The sequence below is a fragment of the Suncus etruscus genome, chromosome 3 (assembly GCF_024139225.1).
Source record: "Suncus etruscus isolate mSunEtr1 chromosome 3, mSunEtr1.pri.cur, whole genome shotgun sequence".
NCBI lineage: Eukaryota > Metazoa > Chordata > Mammalia > Eulipotyphla > Soricidae > Suncus > Suncus etruscus.
The window spans coordinates 141174947-141195711 of record NC_064850.1 but is presented as its reverse complement, the minus strand read 5'-3'; the positions used below and the strand labels follow the sequence as shown (position 1 = coordinate 141195711).

At 41.6% G+C, this 20765-nt stretch overlaps 2 protein-coding genes across 2 annotated transcripts in view; both read right to left on the bottom strand.

Annotated features, from left to right (window-relative positions):
- OSBPL1A (oxysterol binding protein like 1A) overlaps window positions 1-20765 on the bottom strand; it is a 455856-nt gene that overhangs the window by 306010 nt on the left and 129081 nt on the right. The gene's annotated exons all lie outside the window — the stretch shown is intronic.
- LOC126004488 (tripartite motif-containing protein 54-like) lies at window positions 188-20288 on the bottom strand. The gene is made up of 5 exons (XM_049770907.1): window positions 20067-20288; window positions 17052-17210; window positions 14441-14611; window positions 1461-1863; window positions 188-324 (listed from the first exon to the last, which is right to left on the bottom strand). The coding sequence occupies exons 1-5, from the start codon at window positions 20286-20288 to the stop codon at window positions 188-190; spliced, it is 1092 nt and encodes a 363-aa protein (XP_049626864.1).

Genomic DNA, 20765 nt, shown 5'->3' with positions numbered 1-20765 from the left:
AGAAATTGAGAACAGACTACACAGAGGGCACTTTAGACAGCAACTGATTTTTGGAGCATTATTCTTGAGTCCAACCCACCCGCTTTGGTGCATCTTAGGAGACACTCCTTACTCTTTATCAGCACCAATGACTCAAAGTTTCCATCACTTGCAAACTTTCTTAATGAAGTAGCTAGATGGAGGCCATTCAGAATCCATGTTGCTCCCATGTGCTGACTGATTTTGTACAGGTGGCTGACCTCTTTTTCATTTTGTTCATCCAGACAAAGGAACTGTCCCACCAACCTTCTAAGATGGAGTGAGGTGAAGTTCCCATAATATCATCTATGGGAGGCAGCATTAAATGCAATACTTGTCATATATTAGGTGCCACAAAATACAATGGATTTTATAGTGAATCTTTGAGTATCCACTAGAAAATCTGAAATTAAGAGCTAACCCTCTCCTGAAAAATGTCATTGATGTTCTAGTTTGTATGTTTTCTGTTTTTTTATTTTTCAGTATTAGGTCTTATTCAGAAGCATATACTTTATCTCTGAGTCACATACCCAACCCAGACAGCACAGTTTTCTTAGGTGGTATTTCCAAATTGGTCTTGCCTTCATAGACTGGGGTAGACTAAGAGAAGCCAGGATTTTAACCAGGTGTACTTGAATTTGTCTACAGTTCACCTGTTCCATCACTAATCTGGGCCTAGTTATTCCCTGTTTTGGCTGAAGAGATTGTACAGCTATTAAAGTTCTTATCTTGCAAGTGGCCAACCCTGGTTCAATTCCTAGCACTACATATGGTTCCTCTGAACATTGCAGGAGTGATACCTAAGCAGAGAGCCAGAAGCAAGACCTGAACACAGCCAAATGTGACCTAAGCCCACCTGCAAATAAAATAAATAGAACTTACCAAAAGGTTTACTGCTGGAGAATTTTTGCTATTACTATGTATTGGAGGCTCCATTGAATTACATTGCACCATAGCATGAAATCTATTATGCAAAGAATTTGACCACTCGTCCCTCAAGGCCTAGCCAGCAGCCTTCACAATTCAAAGCCTTACCTGAGCAACAAGTCATAACTTCAAGATAGTTTTCCACTAACAAAAAGGAAAAAAGTTTTGGCTAACTAAGAGCCCAAATCAGGAGAGAAACCACAATGTTAAAAGAATTTTTTGTTTTGTTTTTTTAATAGTAAAACAAGGCAATCTTTAGGTTGCAGTCATAATAAAAGTTATTGACATTCTGAGGATAAGATAGTGTGTTAGACCATTGACTCTCTAAAGTCAACCCCTCTTCCATATGTCCAGAAATTGCCTGCGGAATTACTCAGATTCCCTATGAGCATTGCCTTGTCACTTAGTTTTGGCACCCAGCCCAACTAATCTTCAGGGCTATGTGAGACTGCAGGCTCTGTGCTCAACACTCCTGCCAGGCCTTGCAGAGACCCAGTGTGCGGGCCAGCACTGACTATCAGGGAGCATAAAGGCACGGATATCTATGCCCTTGATGAGCTCTTGATAATAGTGCCTGATGGAGATACTGTCCTTGGGAGGGACCTGGGGGACCACACTGTTCCCTACAAGTCTCTCCATTTCTGCCTTGAGCCTTTTGTGTTCTTGGAGAAATTGCACATCATTCCCGGGATGCTGCAGCAGTCCTTTCATCTGCTGGTAGAGATGTTGCGGGGCACGCTGTTCATTGGCCACCAGCTGTAACTTCTCCAGCTTGGAGTCGAGCTCCTGCTCCAATTGCTGCCTTAAGGCAGCCAAACGCCTGCTGATGCCGCTGAGCAGACTGTCTCCAATGGTGTCTAACATGGCCTGCACATCAGTTGCATTGCTGGAGAGGGCCCACATGAGTTGCTCTGTGTCCTGAGGAAGTAAGTAGCATGGATATTTCCTCAGCAAAGATCTCCAGCAGGAAGGCCTGCCACTGGCTGACCACGACCTCATGACAGGGTTCAGCTGCCTCTGCCAGGCTGAGCCAGGGATACCTAAATGTTTGTTGACACTTCTGGTTACCTCCCAGTTACCAGGCATACCCTTTCCTGTCTAGAAACCACCTCATTCTCTGACAAGTACTGGAAGTAGGAAAATACCAAATTTGATGGGTTTGGAGATTTTGTTTGAGTGCCACACCAAGCAGTGTGTATGGCTTACTCCTGGTACCTCTCTCAGGGATCACTCCTGGAAGGCTCAAGGTACCACATGAGTTGCCAGAGATTGAACCCAGGTGTCTGTATACATCCTCTTTCCGGATCCCAGATTTGATGGCTTTTGTGGGTTTGTTTGTTTTTGAGCCACACCTAGCAGTGCTCAGGGCTCAGTCATGGCTTTCTACTTAGAGATCACTCCTAGCAATGCTTGGGGGACCCTGTGCAAAGCTGTAGTTCAAATACTGGAGACTCTGAGTGAGGAAAACACCTACCCACTATTACTCTAGAATGGATATATCAGATTTGTTTCTTGCCTGCCATCCAGGCAGGAAGCAATAGACCTGAAATTGAGGTAGGAATACTGGGGTGATGCTCTTGGAATAGAAGCTTTCCAAGGGCAGCCTTGAGCGTGGCCCTTCCACTTCCTCCCACTAACGTGCACAACCATCTCCTGACTGTGTGCTAACAAGAATGTAACAAGAGAGGATACAAAGTAGTAGTTCAGCAGAGAGGGCATTTGTTTTGTTGCAGCTGACCCAGTTTCAATCTCCCACATCCCATAAGGTCCCTTGAGCCTGCCAAGAGTAATTGCTGAGTGCAGAGCCAGGAGTAATCCCTGAGCATCACTGATTGTGCCCTCCACAATAAAGGAATGTACAAAAGAGAGCTAAGAAGCAGGAATCTGTTTGCACAGCTGTGTGGCTGACCAGGACCTCTGGTTCTTGGCTTAAGTAAGAAAACAATAGGTCTGATTTTTTAAGCCACTGCTCATGAAAACTGCATTCTAAATCCTCAATCAAATGCAGTTACTACTGAATAAATTAAAGGATCTTCCTGGGTAACTGAGAAATGAAATCTCCATGTCACTCTAACCCAGGGGTCTCAAACTCACGGCCCGCAGACCACAAACGGCCCTCTGTACAACATTTTTGTGGCCCTGCCCTAGAGAAATCGTTTTTCGTTTTGTTTTGTTTTAGTTGTTTGGGTCACACCCCCCAATGTTCAAGGCTTACTACTGACTTTGCACTCAAGGATCACCCCGACTGCCTCCTGCAGCCTCCAGGTAAATTGAGTTTGAGACCCCTGCAACCCCATGGTACTATTCATCGTAAGAACATTAGATCTCCTATGCTGGCGTGTGTGAGACCTCTAAGGCTTTGCCGGGCTGACTCCACTAGTCACTAAAGACCGCCAGTATCACATGATTCCTTTGCTGTTCAAGGCAGGTGTCAGGAGACACAGTCAACTTGTGATGTATCTACTGTAAACCTAGTTTGGTGCCAGACATGACATAGTTCTCTGAATCAAATTTCCTTTTCACAAGGCAGATGTGGTCTGATGCTAGGAGATCAGAACAAGAGAAAGCCAGGAATTCTATTTTACTCAACATGTTTTAGACACATGCAGATAGCCAGTAGATTTCGGGCAGGCAACAGTATACTGGGATAATATTTGGATTGGAGGCAAAATTGTCGAGGTTAGTAGCAAAGAGATTTTTGTTTTTAATCTGAGTAGAGAAGGGAGATTATGACAGGGAATCACTAGAGGATCAAGCTAAGATTCTCTGAGATGGAAGTAAAAGAAAAAAGTGACAAGAAAGTTCAAGTTCCTGGGGCTGGAGAGATAGCACAGCTGTAGGGTGTTTGCCTTGCATGGAGCCAACCCAGGACAGACGATGGTTCGAATCCCAGCATCCCATATAGTCCCCCGAGTCTGCCAGGAGTGATTTCTGAGTGCAGAGCCAGGAGTAACCCTGAGCACTGCTGGATGTAACCCCCTCCACCCACCCACCCCACCCCCCAAAAAAGAAGAAAGTTCAGGTTCCTGAGTCAAATATGTTTGAATTCACACCAATCTGCAAAGTTTTGTTGACTATGAAAATGAGTCTTTTCAAAAATGTTGGTTCATTCAAGCAAAAGATAAAGACAGGAATAAAAGAGACCATTGAGTACTTCTCTTTTCTACCCAGTGGATGTTCCAAGATTAAATTTTTTCCTTATATACCTAAAATGTTTTCATATTATTTGTCATTTATCTCCTGGGAAACTATAGTCTGTGCTCTAAAGGAAATGTTGAGATGCTACAAATAGTGGGCTTTTTATATTTATAAATAGTCTATTTTCTAGTAAGTAAATATAAAACAATATACTTGATAGTTTGATTTTTTCCCAACTTTTAGAGTAAACAGTGCACACAGGAGAAAAGTTATTTAACATAGATTCCATATGGAATGCTGGGGATTGAATCCAGGTGGGCTGAGTGCAAGTTAAGTGCCCTACCCCCTGTGCTATTGCTCCAGCTCCTGAATATCTGTCTTTATGATAAGCAATAGGTGACACATGATTCTTAGAGAAAAATCATAGGGGCTGGAGAGGTAGCACAGGCAGTAGGACGTTTGCCTTACATGTGCTAACCTAGGACAGACAATGGTTCGATCCACCAGCATCCCATATGGTCCCCCAAGCCAGGGACAATTTCTGAGCGAATAGCCAGGAGTAACCACTGAGTGTCATTGTGTGTGGCCCAAAAACAAACAAAAAGTTTATAAAATAACAAAATTGCTTTATTTCCCCAGTCCTGAATCTCATTGAAAATATATCTGGCTTCTCCAATCTATGGAGTGATCATTTTCTTAAATTCTCTGTAATAGCTATGGGGATGAAACTAAAGGGGACTTAGCAAAATCCGCTCTTTGGGTCCACTGTGCGTGCATGTCTCAAAACTATTTGTGTTGGTTCTTCACCATTATTAAACTTAAAAGCTTAAGGTGTTCCTGTTTCTAAGACGAATATATAAATGGTTGGCAAATACCTAGTAGTCGCATGCATTTGTGAGAGTACTGATTGGTGCTTAACAATGAAATTCATTGTCTTCTCACCTTCATACATCTGATGCCAAGCACCCAACCAGTATTCGGTAGATAACAGTTGCACAAATGACTGGACAAAGAAAAGGTTTTCTTTCTTTATTAATATGTCTTATGCCTGCTAGAGTTCAGTAAGCCTAGTTTTTCAAAATGATCTTTCCATTTGTAAAATCAGATTTCTTGAAACTCACTGACATACTGAAAGTGTATGACTTGGTAAGTTCTGAAACTTCTTTGATAATCAAGATAGTGGACTTATCATTCCCCAAAGTTTCCTCAAGCCCCTTTGAATGTCCTTCTTCCTACCAGTCATGTACAAATAGACAATTTTGCTTCTTCGTTTTCTGTTTGAAGCTTTTATTCTTGCCTACTTTTACTGGTTATAGCCTTCAATATTGTTGTCAGGTAAAAACAATGACAATGAGGAGAAAACATTTTAGGTTTTATAGATGACTTTTTATGTTCTAAACTGTGGTATTTTGGTAAATATACATTTTATTTTTTTGTCCCTAGATTTTTAACTAGTGCTTCTAAAACACTTGGACTTTTCTGAGAAACAACCCACCCAACCCCCACAATTATAGCCATCCAGATCTGACATCTGAGGTGGTCACCATCATAGGGAACATCTTTTTTATTTTTTATTTTTTTGGTTTTTGGTTTTTGTTTTTGGGTCCACTCGGCAGCGCTCAGGGATTCCTCCTGGCTCTATGCTCAGAAATCACTCCTGGCAGGCTCGCGGGACCATATGGGATGCCAGGATTTGAACCAATGACCTTCTGCATGAAAGGCAAACGCCTTACCTCCATGCTATCTCTCCGGCCCCCCATAGGGAACATCTTAACCTGTGAAGTCTGTACAAGCTTTGGATTCTTATTTCCAGAATTAGGTTGGATTATTGGACATTAAATAGGTGCCAGAGGGCCCAGAGAGATAGCACAGTGGCGTTTGCCTTGCAAGCAGCCGATCCAGGACCAAAGGTGGTTGGTTCGAATCCCAGTATCCCATATGGTCCCCCGTGCCTACCAGGAGCTATTTCTGAGCAGACAGCCAGGAGTAAACCCTGAGCACCACTGGGTATGGCCCAAAAACAAAACAAAACAAAAAAAAATAGGTGCCAGAGTCTCTAAAATATTCATCAGCATAGAAAAATTAAAACAAATATTTAAATTTAAATTTTTCTATGTCTATCAAGATTATATATATTTATAATTTGTTATTATAGAAAATCACACAGATGAACTTTTGAATCTTAAATTAGTCCTGTATTCCTGAAATGAACTGCTTTTAGTAATGATTTATTAGAATTCTCATATTTTTTGGATTTGGTTTACAAGATTTATAAAAGAAGTAATGTGTAACCAGGGCCTCACACATACAAAGCATGTACTTTACAACTAAGCTAAATATCCAACTCTAAAATAATTTTTACATAATATTTCTAAAGAATATTACATTTTAACTGCTTAGTTTGGGTTTCAGAGAAACACTAGACCTATAGAATGAGTTGTGACATAATCTCATGTCTCTCATTTTATAGATGTTTTCATATCTTTGGTATTTTTTCTTTAAATATTTGGCTTAATTTATTCATATTTGAGCCTAGAATTTTCACTATAACATTTTTTAACTACTTTAATTTCTTTCTTAATAGACAATTGGCTAGTCTTTTTTTTTTGGGGGGGGGGTCACACCCAGCAATGCTCAGGGGTTACTCCTGGCTCTATGCTCAGAAATCGCTCCTGGCAGGCTCGGGGGACCATATGGGATGCCGGGATTCAAACCAATGACCTTCTGCATGAAAGGCAAATGCCTTACCTTCATGCTATCAGGCCGGCCCCAATTGGCTAGTCTTTTAACTTACTTCTTCTTGGGTGAAGATTGATAACTTGTTCTCATCACAGAATTTTTTCTAAGTTGTAAGTTTATTGAGATATAATTGTTTACAACAGTTCTTTATTATCTGTTGGAGTCACTCCTCAGAAACAGAAAGAATAATGTGATATCACAAATGTACGATTATTAGCTACATTGAAAAATCTTCCTAGAAGATTGTAGGGTATGAGTCTTGCTTGAGGAAGAAGCAAACAGATTGATTTAGTATTGTTTCTGTTTTTGGTTTTTTCTGGGGGGGAGGGGGAGGTCACTACCAACAGTGCTCAGGGGCTACTCCTGGCGCTTAGAAATTGCTCCTAAATGGCTCTCGGGACCATGAGATGCTGGGATTCGAACCACACCTTCCATCCAGTTCGGCTGCATGCAAAGCAAATGCCCTACCGCTGTGCTATCTCTCCGGCTCTCATTTAGAGTTTTTAATGCTTAACTGGTGTTTGGAGAGTGTAAATGTTTGAATTTTCTCCAATTACCAAACACAGGAAAATCTGGGCTTTCCCAAATTTGGGATGGAAAAGAAAAGGGAGAAATGGGTTTAAAGACCATCAGCATTTGGGAAAACTGAAGAGCAACATTCAGAATGCAAAAGAATAAAAGTGTAACTCCTCATACCACAGACACAAAATTTACCTCAAAATTTAAGGGCCAAAACAATAGTACATAGTGAATAGTGAATAGGGCATTTGCCTTGCATGCAGCAACCTATATGATTCCCTAAACCTGCCAAGAGTAATTTCTGAGCACAGACCCAGGAGTAGCCCCTGAGCACCACTTGGTGTGGCCCCAAAACAAAACAAAACAAAACAAAACAAACAAAAATCAAAATATATTAAAGACTTAGTCCTTAAAACATAAAATATATGAAAACATATATGAAAAACAATTCATGATATTGATGTAAGTAGTGTCTTTGGATATTTGACTCCATCAGCAAATAAAAAAAAAGAAAGAAAAGAAAAGCTATCATTGAAACAAAAAAGACATCTTACTGAATGTATATATGATACATCTAACAAAACTTTACTGTCCAAGTCACATTTAAAAAACTCCCAAAGCCACAAACAATTTAAAAAAAATCTCTAGCATAAAATGGGGAGCTAAACTGAGCTGAGCAGACACTTCACTGAGCAGACACATCTCAAAAAAAGATACAGGTGGTCAATATGCATATGAAAAAATATTTGTGGTCACTTATTATTAGGGAAATGCCATAAGAATGTACCAAAAGGCAGAAACAAATTCTTGTTGGGATATAGAAAAAAAGAAAACCTCAATTCATGTTGGTGGGATTGTTGACTGGTTCAGTCTCTATGGAAAACAATACAGAGACTTTTTAAAATTAAAAATAGAACTACCATATGACCTAGCAATCCCACTCCTTGGCATCTATCCCAGTGACGTTAAAAAAATTGCACACCTCTGTTCATTACTTCATTATTTACGATAGCCAAGTTTGTACACAATTTAAATGCCCCCGAACAGCTGACTAGATAAAAAAAAAGTGCTGTGTGTACACAATGGAATATTATTCATCTATGAGAAAGGATAGACTCCCAGTTTTCTGCTGAAGAAACAAGGCAAGAAACATAGACAATGTTCAAGTAAGTAAAACTTTGCACTCACTCACAGAACTGAGGTTACTGAGGTTGGATAGTGGTGCAGGGGTTAGGGGTGGGCAGTGCAGAAGGGCTATAAGAGTACAGTGGACTGTGGTGGTAGGATATTGACATTTTGTGCAGTAGTATTGTACTCCAGAAACAAACTTTCATATTCTTGCAAATCAGTTTACTCAATAAAATATAAACTAAAAATACACACAAAGTCATTAGCACTTAATATCACCTTCCAACATGAAATATAATTTAGTGATAGTGCAATCAGATTTTTACTGGAAGGCAGGTGTCAAATCTACCCAGGCCGTAGAGATAGCATGGAGGTAAGACGTTTGCCTTGCAGGCAGTAGGATGGTGGTTTAAATTCCGGCATCCCATATGGTCCCCCAAACCTGCTAGGAGCAATTTCTGAGCGTAGAGCCAGGAGTAACCTCTGAGAGCTGCCGGGTGTGACCCAAAAACCAAAAGGAAGGCAGGAAGGCAGGAAGGCAGGAAGGAAGGAAGGAAGGAAGGAAGGAAGGAAGGAAGGAAGGAAGGAAGGAAGGAAGGAAGGAAGGAAGGAAGGAAGGAAGGAAGGAAGGAGGAAGGAAGGAAGGAAGGAAGGAAGGAAGGAAGGAAGGAAGGAAGGAAGGAGGAAGGAAGGAGGAAGGAAGGAAGGAAGGAAGGAAGGAGGAAGGAAGGAGGAAGGAAGGAAGGAAGGAAGGAGGAAGGAAGGAAGGAAGGAAGGAAGGAAGGTAAAGAGGGAGGGAGGGAAGAAGGGAAGGAAGGAAGGAAAGGAAGGAAGGAAGGAAGGAAAAGAAGGAAGGAAGGAAGGAAGGAAGGAAGGAAGACCAAAACAAAAAAAAACCAATGCACCCATTTCAAAGATATCTATTTGAATTAAATTAAATTGTATACTCAGCAACATGCTGAGTCAGAGTCCTCACCCATGAACTTCTTTCTATTTTAGTATGTAGGCTACACCTAGTACTGGTGAAGGATGATGTGGGGGAGTATATTCCAGACTCTGTGCTAGCTCAGTTCCTCAGGGAACAATGTGGTGCTAGGGATCAAAATGGGGTAAACAACATGTAAGGCAAGTGCATTAACCCCTGTACTTACTCTCCTGTCCTATTTTCTCCTTTTAATATGCTCTGTTTGGCCTAGATAACTGACACACACACCCCTCTCTCACACACACACCTCTCCCCATGCTGATGCTTTTATGCTCCACATATCCCATGTACCCTCCAGGACTTTTGAATAATTAAATTTGTCTTTGGAAGTTCCCTCGTAGTAGTTGTTAAAGTGTGCCTTGCAGTCATGTAAGAACCTTTATGTATTTGTTAATCTCCTAAAATGCATTCATCCTAGGATACATAAACATTTAGAACTAATATTTTCCTAATTCATTGGTTCTTTTATCCAATGAACTTCTCAATGATTTGATTTAAAATTTATTTTACTTTATATTATTAGATAATTTTTTATCACAACATACCTCTCCCCATTTTTTTACTTTTCTTTTTTTTTCATTTTTTTACTTTTTATTCATTAATGTCATTATAAACTTTATGGCTCTTGATTTTTTTAATTTATTCTGACAAATATCTTTTAACTGAGGTCTCTAGACAATATTCACTTAATAGCATCATTGATTTAGGCAGATTATATTTTTATTAGCTTGGTATTTCTTTTGTCTAATTTGTTTTTTGTTTCCTTTCTCCTCTTTCTTTATCTTCTTTAAGCTCTAGTGAGTCTTTTTTTTAGTGTTCCCATTCTCATCTATATTGCCAATCTAAAAGATTACTCATTTTGTTATACTGTTTGTAGGGTTTATGGTATAGCTCACCACATTCTACCTTTGAGTCATAGTGTGATATCCATGTATAATATAGAATACATATAGCATAGAATATATTACAGAATAAGTACAGGATAGCTTTATGTCAAATAACATAGTATATGGAGAATAGGATAGGTTAGTATAGAATAGTAGGAATGGATGGGGCCGGAGAGATAGCAATGAGGTAAGGCGTTTGCCTTTCATGCAAAAGGTCATCGGTTCAAATCCCGGCATCCCATATGGTACCCCGTGCCTGCCAGGAGCAATTTCTGAGCATGGAGCCAGGAGTAACCCCTGAGCACTGCCGGGTGTGACCCAAAAACCACACACACACAAAAAAAGTAGGAATGGGATAGTATAGAATAGTAATTATAGCAAGAATGTAAGTATAGTAGTGTGGTAAGTATAGTGTAAGTGTTCTTTTGTTTTAACCTCTCTTAGCCATTAAGCTATCATTGTCATGTATTTGTTTTTACATGTTATAAAACTTCCAATATATTTGTTAAACAACTATGTTCTGAAGATATTTGAATAGAAAAATAATCATAGTTATATTTTAGCTTTCATTCCTGGTGCTCTTCATTCCTGTGAAGTTCTAGGTTTCCTTCTGCCTGAAGAATTTGCTTTACCTTTTTTTTTGTAGTGTGAGTGTACTGGGAATGCATGTGTTGAAAATGTTTTTATTTTTCTTTACTTTGGAAAGATATTTTCACTAAATATAGAGTCCCAGGTTGTTGATTTTTAAATTGACTCTTTTAAGATTTTGCCCCATTATCTTCCTACTTGGATTATTTACAAGAAAAGTATTTTCTTTCTATTTATAAGAAAAGTATTTTTTTCTGTTAACCACATGCATTTTTCTCTCTAGCTGCTTTTAAGAATTTAGCTTTACCGTTAGCTTTCATCACTTCAACTGCTATTTACTTAAGTATTATTTTAGTCCTATTTCAGGTAGGAAGTGATAAGGAGGGTCATCAAACTCTTTGGATGGCATTTTATAGTTTTCATTTGGAAATATTTGAGTCATTTCTGCAGATAACTTTCCCTGTCCTTCCCTCACTTTATCATTTCTTTCATATATTTCAATATATCCATATATTTGGGATACTTGAAACTTTTCTACAGCATTCCTGTTTCATTTTTGCAGTTTCTATTGCTGTGTCTTCAAGATCATAGAATTTTCTCCAAGGTATTTAATCTGCTGTTAATCCACTCTGGTCTATTTTTGTATGTGTGTGGCATTGTCATTATATCCTCTCAATTCCTGTCTGGTTTTGTTTGATGGTTCTGGAGCAAAGCTACCTCTAGTGCTGATTTCCTGAAGAGTTACCCCAATGTCCCATGACATATGAACCTTATTTGTGGGAACAAGCATTGTTCCATGATCCTTTCCTATGGCTCCTTCCCCAACCAGGAGTAATTTCCTCATAGACCTGTGTTGAAAGATTTTCTGTTGAATGCTCTGGGGACTCTCTGCTGATCTCTAGGGCTTTTTTTTTTTTTCCTTTTTGGGGCCACAACCAGTGATGTTCAGGGTTACTCCGGGCTATGCATTCAGAAATCGCTCCTGTATTGGACACTGGGGGATCAAACTGCAGTCCGTCCTAGGTTAGCACATGCAAAGCAAATGCCCTACCGCTTGCACCACTGCTCTGGCCCCTCTCTAGGGCTTCTATTTGTGCAGTGCTTTTTTTTTTTTTTTTGTGGATTCTTTACTGCACACTCAGATCTTCATACATTTCATTTCCCCAGTTTCTAGGTTTATTCTCCTGGCCTTAGAAAATCTATGTACTATGGGCTCCTGTCCCATGGCCTGGAAATTCTCTCTAGGCAATAAGTAGGGGAGAGAGTGAGGCTTACTTACTTTATTTATATCCTGTTTCTAAGGCATTATTATTTTTCATTGAGGTTCAGTATCTTTTTTTTTTTTTTTTTGGTTTTTGGGCCACACCCGATAATGCTCAGGGGTTACTCCTGGCTATGTGCTCAGAAGTTGCTCCTGGCTTGGGGGACCATATGGGACACCGGGGGATCGAACCGCGGTCCGTCCAAGGTTAGCGCAGGCAAGGCAGGCACCTTACCTTTAGCGCCACCGCCCGGCCCGAGGTTCAGTATCTTAAACTCACTGTTTCACATGCTTTCTTGTTTACTTTTTTTGTTAAAGTTTCAGGTGGAAGGGTAAATTCAGGAAGCCATATAAGCACAATATTAACAACTATTTGGTATTGAGAAGATTTATAAATGTCAACCATGGTAGACACAGAAATATTCTGTCCAGATTCCCCCTTTCAGGATAAATTTGATGCCAATAGATGTGACCAGCCTTCACTACCATATTCTTTGTCCTTCACCAAACAGTCCCCATTTCCAGTGGCTGAACAAGAGGATCTGTAATAATCTGCTGTTGCAGCCCAAAAGGAGGACCCTAACGGGCAGTGCTAGTTCCAGATTGCCCACCTGCACGGGGACCAACATTTTCCATCAGGCTTTGGACTTACTGGCCAGATCTGCTGTGGAGTTTTCCTTCTCCTCTTTCCTTGGCTTCTCCCCTTTCCTTTTGCAGGTATAAAACTTGAATATGTGTACTATAAATTTTCTTAGCTTCTGTTTTCAGAGACCACCCCTAGAGTATAAACTATTAGGAAATTTGTACTGTTGTGCAGATAGCCTGGGTAAGAACAAAGTCCCCAAGCCTCTGCCCTGGCCATCAAGTATGATGAAAGTCACTACAGTGTTTGTCAACTACCCACCTAGACCAGGGCTTCTTAAGCTTTTCCACTTATAACCCCTTTTTATCCAATATATTCTATGTGACGCAGGTCTATAAAGTAGGTATAGAGGGTTGGAGCAATAGCATAGCAGGTTAAAGTACATGCTTTGTATGCAGGAGGATGGGATTTGATGTTCCACCAAATTATTCCTGACTCTATAAGGAGCAACCCCTAAGCAACACGCAGAGAGAAAGTAGTTCTTGAGTGTCACCAGGCATGACTCTACAAAACAAAATAACTAAGGATATAAATCCAACATGTACTGACAACAAATCATTAATTCTTTGACACATTTTTCATGGTCCCCACATTCAATTACATGACACCAAATGAGATGGTGACCCACAGAAGCTAGACTCAAATATGTGTGTGACTTAGAAAATTTCGTTTCTTGAAAAGATATCTACATATTAATTCAAAAATTCTGCATAGCAGGAGGAAATAGTTAGGAATTAAGAAAGACAGGCCATTAAAGTTAGAGCTTATTTTAAAGGGCCAGAGAGAAAGTACCGTGGGCCAGACACTTTCCTTTTATGCAGCTGACCTAGGTTTGATACCTGGGATCCCATATGGCCTCCCCCAGCCCCACCAGGAGTGACCGATGAACAGAGCCAGGAGTAAACTCTGAGCACTGCCAGATTTGGCCCCCAAACAAACAAAACCAAAAAAATTTTATTCTAAATATTAGAGGGTAAATGATGTGGCCTTTAATGGACCATTTTTAGCAGCCCTTAAAGTAGTGAAATATCACCTGTTTCTTATGATGCACCAATCAAAATGCCACATTTCAAGACACACTTAAAAAGTTAGTCTCGGGGCCGGGCGGTGGCGCTGGAGGTAAGGTGCTTGCTTTGCCTGCGCTAGCCTAGGACGGACCGTGGTTCGATCCCCCGGCGTCCCATATGGTCCCCCAAGAAGCTAGGAGCAACTTCTGAGTGCATAGCCAGGAGTAACCCCTGAGCGTCACAGGGTGTGGCCCAAAAACCAAAAAAAAAAAAAAAAAAAAAGTTAGTCTCTAAGGGACCTGAGCGGTGGCACAAGCAGTAGGGCATCTGCCTTGCTTGTGCTAACCTCAAACAGACAGTGGTTAGATGCCCCAGCATCCTATATGGTTCCCCAAGCCAAGAACGATTTCTGAGCACATAGCTCAGTAACACCTGAGTGTCACCTGAGTGTCACTGGGTTTGGCCAAAAAAAATAAAAAAATAAAAAAGTTAGTCTCTAGAGAACACAAACTAATTTCTCCCTCGAAGTTAACCATCACTTCCTTTTCAATCCAGTGTCCTACTGTTTCCAAGGTCCAGGACCCAAGCCCTATGGCATACCCGTATGGCCTGTGCTGCGCGATCAGATTCCTGTAGCAATAGCTGGAGATCAGTGGCGAGGCTTATCTTCCTCTCTGCACAGGTGTCAGAAATCTTAGCCACCTGGTGCAATTTGTGGTCCCCAAAGAGCTTGCACGTTCCACAGATTGGTTCTTCTTCACTTAGGCATATCTGGTGGACAGAAGAAAAGATAAGAGCACATTCAGTTCATCCTTTCAGTTCATCCTGCTCACTTAGGCCCTGCCAATCCTGAGGCTGGTAACAAGAAAATGCTAATTTTTCCTTTTTAATGTGACATCTCACTAGGCCACACCCGTTTGATGCTCAGGGGTTACTCCTGGCTATGCGCTCAGAAATCGCTCCTGGCTTGGGGGGACCATATGGGCCCGCGGTCCGTCCTATGCTAGTGCTTGCAAGGCAGACACCTTACCTCTAGCGCCACCTTCCTGGCCCCAATTTTCAATATTTTAATGATAGTTTCATGTATACATCATTCCAACACCAAGCACCAGAGAGCCTGCTTCTATCTCCACCAATGTCCAAAGCCCCCTTTCCTCTGATTCCCCTTCAGTAAACAGTTCCTTGACCCAACACTCCAGTTCTACTGTCTTTGATTATTACTTGCTTGTGTATACTTGTGTATCTTTTATCCCACATAAGAGAGAGATCATTCTATATTTTCCCTCTTTTACTGACTGATTTCATTTTGCATCATACTCTTTACTTCCATTATATAGTAGCAAATTGCAGGATTTCATTTTTTCTTACCACTATACAGTATTTCACTGTGTTTTCACTACATATTTACTTCTTCATTCATTTATCTGTAGGTTGACATTATATTTTTCTGGATTTGGTGGGGGAGAGTATAGGGAAAGAGGAACATACCCAGCTATGCTCAGGGCTTATTCCTGGCTCTGCACTCAATGTTCACTCCAGACAGGGTTTGATGATCAAATTCAGGTGAATTTGGACATTGTATTTTTCTTAGCCAGATACTGTGGGACTTCAGGATTACTAGGGGAAGATAATGAACTTGAGATTGTGAATGGGTTTTGTCAACAGTGAATTCATGCCTGTTTCACATCTGAGTTATAACTGATCTCTTAAAATCATTGCCACATTTGATTCCTGGGACTGCATGTTCTCCCGGGTACCACCAGGAATGACTCATAAGTATCACATCAGAAGAGGCCTCTGAGCATTGCCAGGTATGATCCAAAATACAGAGAAAAGTCAGTGTCACAGGGAAGATGCACATATCAAAGTACCTCTGAAGATAAGGTACCTAGGAACAATGTGGAAGAATATTAATACTCTAGTGGTGGGTGTGGAAGGTAGCAATGTAAGCCTAGACCATGAATACTACTACTACTATTGTAAATTAGGATACCTGAGTAAAACTTTGTGGTTGGGCACCTGGGTTGCTTCCAGATTCTGGCTATTGTAAATCGTGCTGCAATAAACATAGGAGTGCATAGGGCTCAATAAAATTTTGATTAAAGAAAAGTACCCTTGAAGATTAGTTAGCTTGAACCTGGTTTGTATAAATTGTACTATAGAGATAGGTATAAATGAATAGCACATCAAATAGATATTAAGAAGGGTTTAAATGATGTACTGCATCACAATCTCACTTTAGCTTCTCACATAAGCATATGGAAGACAGCAGGTAGAAAAGCAAATTTTATGGGTCCACCTCATTTGACTCTCTCTTTGAAAGAAATTAAATTCTCATGAATCTGATAATGTTTCTTCTTCCCTCTAGCTATTTGAGTCTCTCTATCTGTGGTCAATTCTGATATATAGCTACATACCACAGCCCCAGGTAGAGGGATTCAATTTTAAAATGAAGAGTGAGTGGGCACTTGCCTTGTCCATGGCCTACCTAGATTAGATCCCCAGCATCCCAGATGGTTCCCTAAACCTGCCAGGAGTAATTCCTGAGTGCAATGACCGGAGTAATTTCTGAGCACAGGCAGGTATGCCCCCCAAAATAAAAGAACAAACAATAAAGGATCAAGTGTGAGAGTTGGGGATGTAGTTCAAAGGACAAGGCTTGCACATGGAGAGCTGTACTTCTTTCTTTCTTTTTTTTCTTTTTGGTTTTTGGGCGACACTCGGCGGTGCTCAGGGGTTACTCCTGGCTATCTGCTCAGAAATATCCGCTCCTGGCAGGCATGGGGGACCATATGGGATGCCGAGATTCGAACCAACCACCTTAGGTCCTGGATTGGCTGCTTGCAAGGCAAACGCCGCTGTGCTATCGAGAGCTGTATTTCAATCCCAATACTACATAGTCCCCTAAGCATTGCAGGGACAGCCCTGGTGGCCTCAAACATTGCTGTGTCACATTGCACAACTTTTTTTGGTTCATACAACTGGGACAAGTATCACTGGGAATTGCCCCTCCCATCCAGGCTCCCTGAACCCTTATTGGAAGTCTCCCTACAAATAAGAATGAAGAATAAAATCATTAGAACATGAATTTATGGTGGAAAGTATTCCATCCTTTACTATGCTCTTAAAGAAATAAGTGTTTCCAAATAAAAGGGGTCACTAGCAACCTGGATGATGAAGCAAGAATAAAACACATAGTATAAATGAATACCAGATTCATGATTTCTCCGTGTTTTTCACACATTTGAGCTAGCTCATTTTGCTCCTTGGTGTGGAGGATCTCACGTTCTTCCTTGAACTTTTCCAGTATGTTTTCAGCCAGGATGTTCCTCTGCAATTCTTTAATTCCTCTTTCCTTCAAATAAATGACCTGAAACACAAAAACATAGACATGTGTAGCAAGTTCCACTTCTCACTCTGACAACATTGGTGGGGGGCAGTAGACATCTCCTTCCCTACACTCAAGTACAGTAGAAATCAAAGGAAAAGACCCACCCAGGGAGAGCAGTCAGAAAAACTCTGAGTGCGGTAGCTCCATCTATTGTATTACCTCCACCTACTCAGTAGCTCCCCCTACAATGGTAGCTCCATCTCCCATGGTAACACCACCTCCATGACAACTCCATCTACCTCGGTAGCACAACCTAGCACAGTAAATCCACCTACACAGGAGCTCCACCTACCACGGTAGGGAGCATTTATTAAGAGAAATCGTGTCTCACATGTGTGCAGCTCAGACACATTGCCACATGTATATTATGCTCATACAACTTTGTGCTGTAAACAATAGGACTGAGATTTGTATCCTTGGTTCTCTGGTTTGTGTGGTGGTGATTCCAGCCCCACTTACTCCTTATGGCGCAAGAGGGAATACCCATGTGCCATAAAATGTTTTCAACATTAAAGGAGTTGCTGTCTTTCTCTCATTTCCTCCTGTTGATAACCCGGGTCTGCACACTTGGTTGCAGTAGTAATCACATACTAGGTTATAGTACTTGTCCAAGGTCACACCCTGGTTTGCAGTGTCAAAGATCACAAAGACCACTATGGCTATTGGTCTTCGACATTCCCCTTGGATACTCCCTCTGTAATGACAGCTGAACCTGGACATACCCCTGGGCACACCCCCTTGTCATGCCAGGTATAAAAAGAAAAACTTGGACTGCTGAAGGGGGCCAGAATAGTGACCAGAGCAGCAGTGACTGCTGGCTCACGGGGAGCCAGAGATAAAGCATCAGAGAAATGCTGCCTGCTCTGTATTTATTTGCTTTTCTTTCTTCTTTGAACCTGGGCCTCCCCCCACCACACCCCCACCTCTGGCAGGTGAATTTCTATCTAACTCTTTCTCCCTCTCACTGAAATTCCCAGGAGGCAGTGGCAGGTCTTAGACACCAGAAGGAATAAAATGTATATTTTGTCCCTTTTCTCCCTCTTTCTTTCTCTCTCTCAGTTCCCAGCCCACAGTCACTACATATTGACATCTCTGGTTGGGCCCTGCAAACCTTGTAGCACCAGGCCCTGGCAGCCTTGAGCCTCTTGGACTGCTGCAGACCACTGAACTATAACATTGAACCACACTTGAACCTCCTTTATTATATCCCTGGGAATCCCAATGCCTGTGCCAACAGGATCTCTCCGCTTTCAAGGTGAAGGCAGATTAAGTGACCCTTTTCAGCTTCATTATTCTTAATGTGGATGTTTATTTAGAAATAGGTGCCTAGATAGATAAGCTTCTCGGGAATGTGCTTGGATTTGGAGATTAGTTTACCTGCAATGCTTATGTATTTATGGCAACTTTGTCTAGATGGTTCTTTTCAGTAATTTCCATGGTGGTAATGGGGACAGAGGGTGCCTACTGCACTGATCCAGGGGTACAGTAGTAGCCTTAGATGCAACTCAAGAGTTGTTTTCTGTGTTTTCACTTAAAGAAGATATATTTTCAGGTGGGGTGCTGTGTATTTTTTTTTCCTGAAAAGAGTGCAATGGGCCAAGTAGGTCTGGGAATGACTCAAGAGGGATTTGGCTTGTTGTTCTACATTCACTGTATTTTCCTTTTGAGGAGCTAGGCCTCTCTCTCTCTCTCTCTGTCTCTCTCTCAAGATTTCTCTTTCAACATCTCTCTCAGCGTATCTCTCTTAGCATGTCTTCTGTTCTGCCTAACACTGTGCCCTACACAGCTTCCTGCTATCATTTATTCTGTGTTTCCTTCTTCCAAAAATACCAAAGGATCTGGAAAACTGCCAATTACTCCTACATCTCAGCTGGGATACATACTGTAAAAATACTCCAAGACCATACATAGTATAGATAATGGTCCTACATCTCAGCTGGGATACATACTGTAAAAATACTCCAAGACCATACATAGTATAGATAATGGTATACTTTTTTGTTTGGGAGGCACCCTTAACATTACTCAGGGTTACTCCTGGCTCTGCACTGGGAGATCATTCCTGGTGGGCTCAGAGGACCATATGAGATAGTGGGGATAGAACCCAGGTCAGCCATATGCAAGACAAGCAACTCCCTCCTGTACCATTGCTTAGCCCCAATAATGGCATAATTTTGTACCAGTGGTATTTTCAGGTTCACATTCTCTAACCTGCCTTCTTTATGGGTATCCCAGGTACCCAAGCAACCCCATGTTCCTTCCCTCTTTTGCAGTAATTGAACCCAGGACCTCATTCACACAAATCATGTGCTCCATCACTGAGCTATATCCTTGACCTACTTGAACCTACTGAGCTGCCAACCCACCCTAACATATCCTGCCTCAGGTTGGTATCTGTTAGTTTGTTTTTTTTCTTTTCCAGAATGTACTCTCCAACCTTCAGCTGCTTTGTAGTCTATCCAGGCTGCCAGCTCCTGTGCATCCCTTCCATTCCTCTTGAGGGGAATCTCATTGTGCAGGAGCTGCCCATGGCTGCAAAGATGAGATCTTATTCATCATTGTATTTCAGGCCCCAGCCAGTGCTTACAAATTCTCCCCTATCCCAGTGAGTACTGAGTAAGCAGAAGTAGAGAGCCTACTTCTGCTACTTGAATGTGAGCTATGCTCTGTACCGTACCGTTCTGTAGCACTTCACACGGTTTTCTATGAGTCATGCTCTGCACCAGTACTGACAGCCCTTTTGAGGCAGATATTCTACTTGGGCTGAGTTCAGGTGAGCTGGGCATGTTTCCCAGGAGGACCCTGTTCCCAGGAATGGCCCTGAGAAAAGCTCACCTGAAAAACCTCTGCTGCCTCAGGAGGCAGGAGAGTCCAAGCTCTTACCTTCCGACACAAGGGACAGCAGAACTGCCCTTGGTTGCTGGTGCAGTTCTGCCCCACCAATACCAGCTCTAGGCACTGCTGGCAGAAGTTGTGGGAGCAGGAGAGCAGCAGCACAGGGGGGTGGAAAAGGTCCATACACACAGGACAGGTCAGAAGCTCATTCAGTGCATCCATGGTTCTGCCTCTCCCCCTTCTGGCAGCTGGCCCCAGTCAGGCTTCTAGAACAGACTTGCAAGACAGGTCACAATGGAGTCCGGGTCAGGCCTTCTTCAGAAACAAGAGAAGAACGGGAAGCCTCAGAGATGTCCAATGGACTAGATCAGGGGTGGCAAACAGGATTTTTACCCTCACTCAAAATGGCAAAATGCAATATGTGTTTAATATATTATTGTTAAAATTATATGCTTTTGTGTGAGTGTGTGTCTGTTTTGGCAGGTCACTGTTTAGTGTGGCTCTCTGACTCTAAGTTTAAAATTTTGGCTCTTTGTGTCGAACTTGTTCGCCACCCCTGGACTAGATACCTGGACTAGATAGTCTCTCTCTCTCTCTCTCTCTCTCTCTCTCTCTCTCTCTCTCTCTCTCTCTCTCACTCACTCACTCTCTTTCTTTCTCTCTCTCTCACTCTTTCTCTCTCACTCTCTTTCTCTCACT

What these genes read in the sequence shown, in the direction of transcription:
- LOC126004488 (XM_049770907.1), bottom strand. Translation starts at nt 20,288, where the DNA reads ATGGATGCACTGAATGAGCTTCTGACCTGTCCTGTGTGTATGGACCTT. An exon ending in ACGGAGAAATCATGAATCTG is followed by an intron (nt 14,612 to 17,051) that starts GTATTCATTTAT and finishes TCTGTCCACCAG; the next exon opens with ATATGCCTAAGTGAAGAAGA. An exon ending in GCGCAGCACAGGCCATACGG is followed by an intron (nt 1,864 to 14,440) that starts GTATGCCATAGG and finishes TTACTTCCTCAG; the next exon opens with GACACAGAGCAACTCATGTG.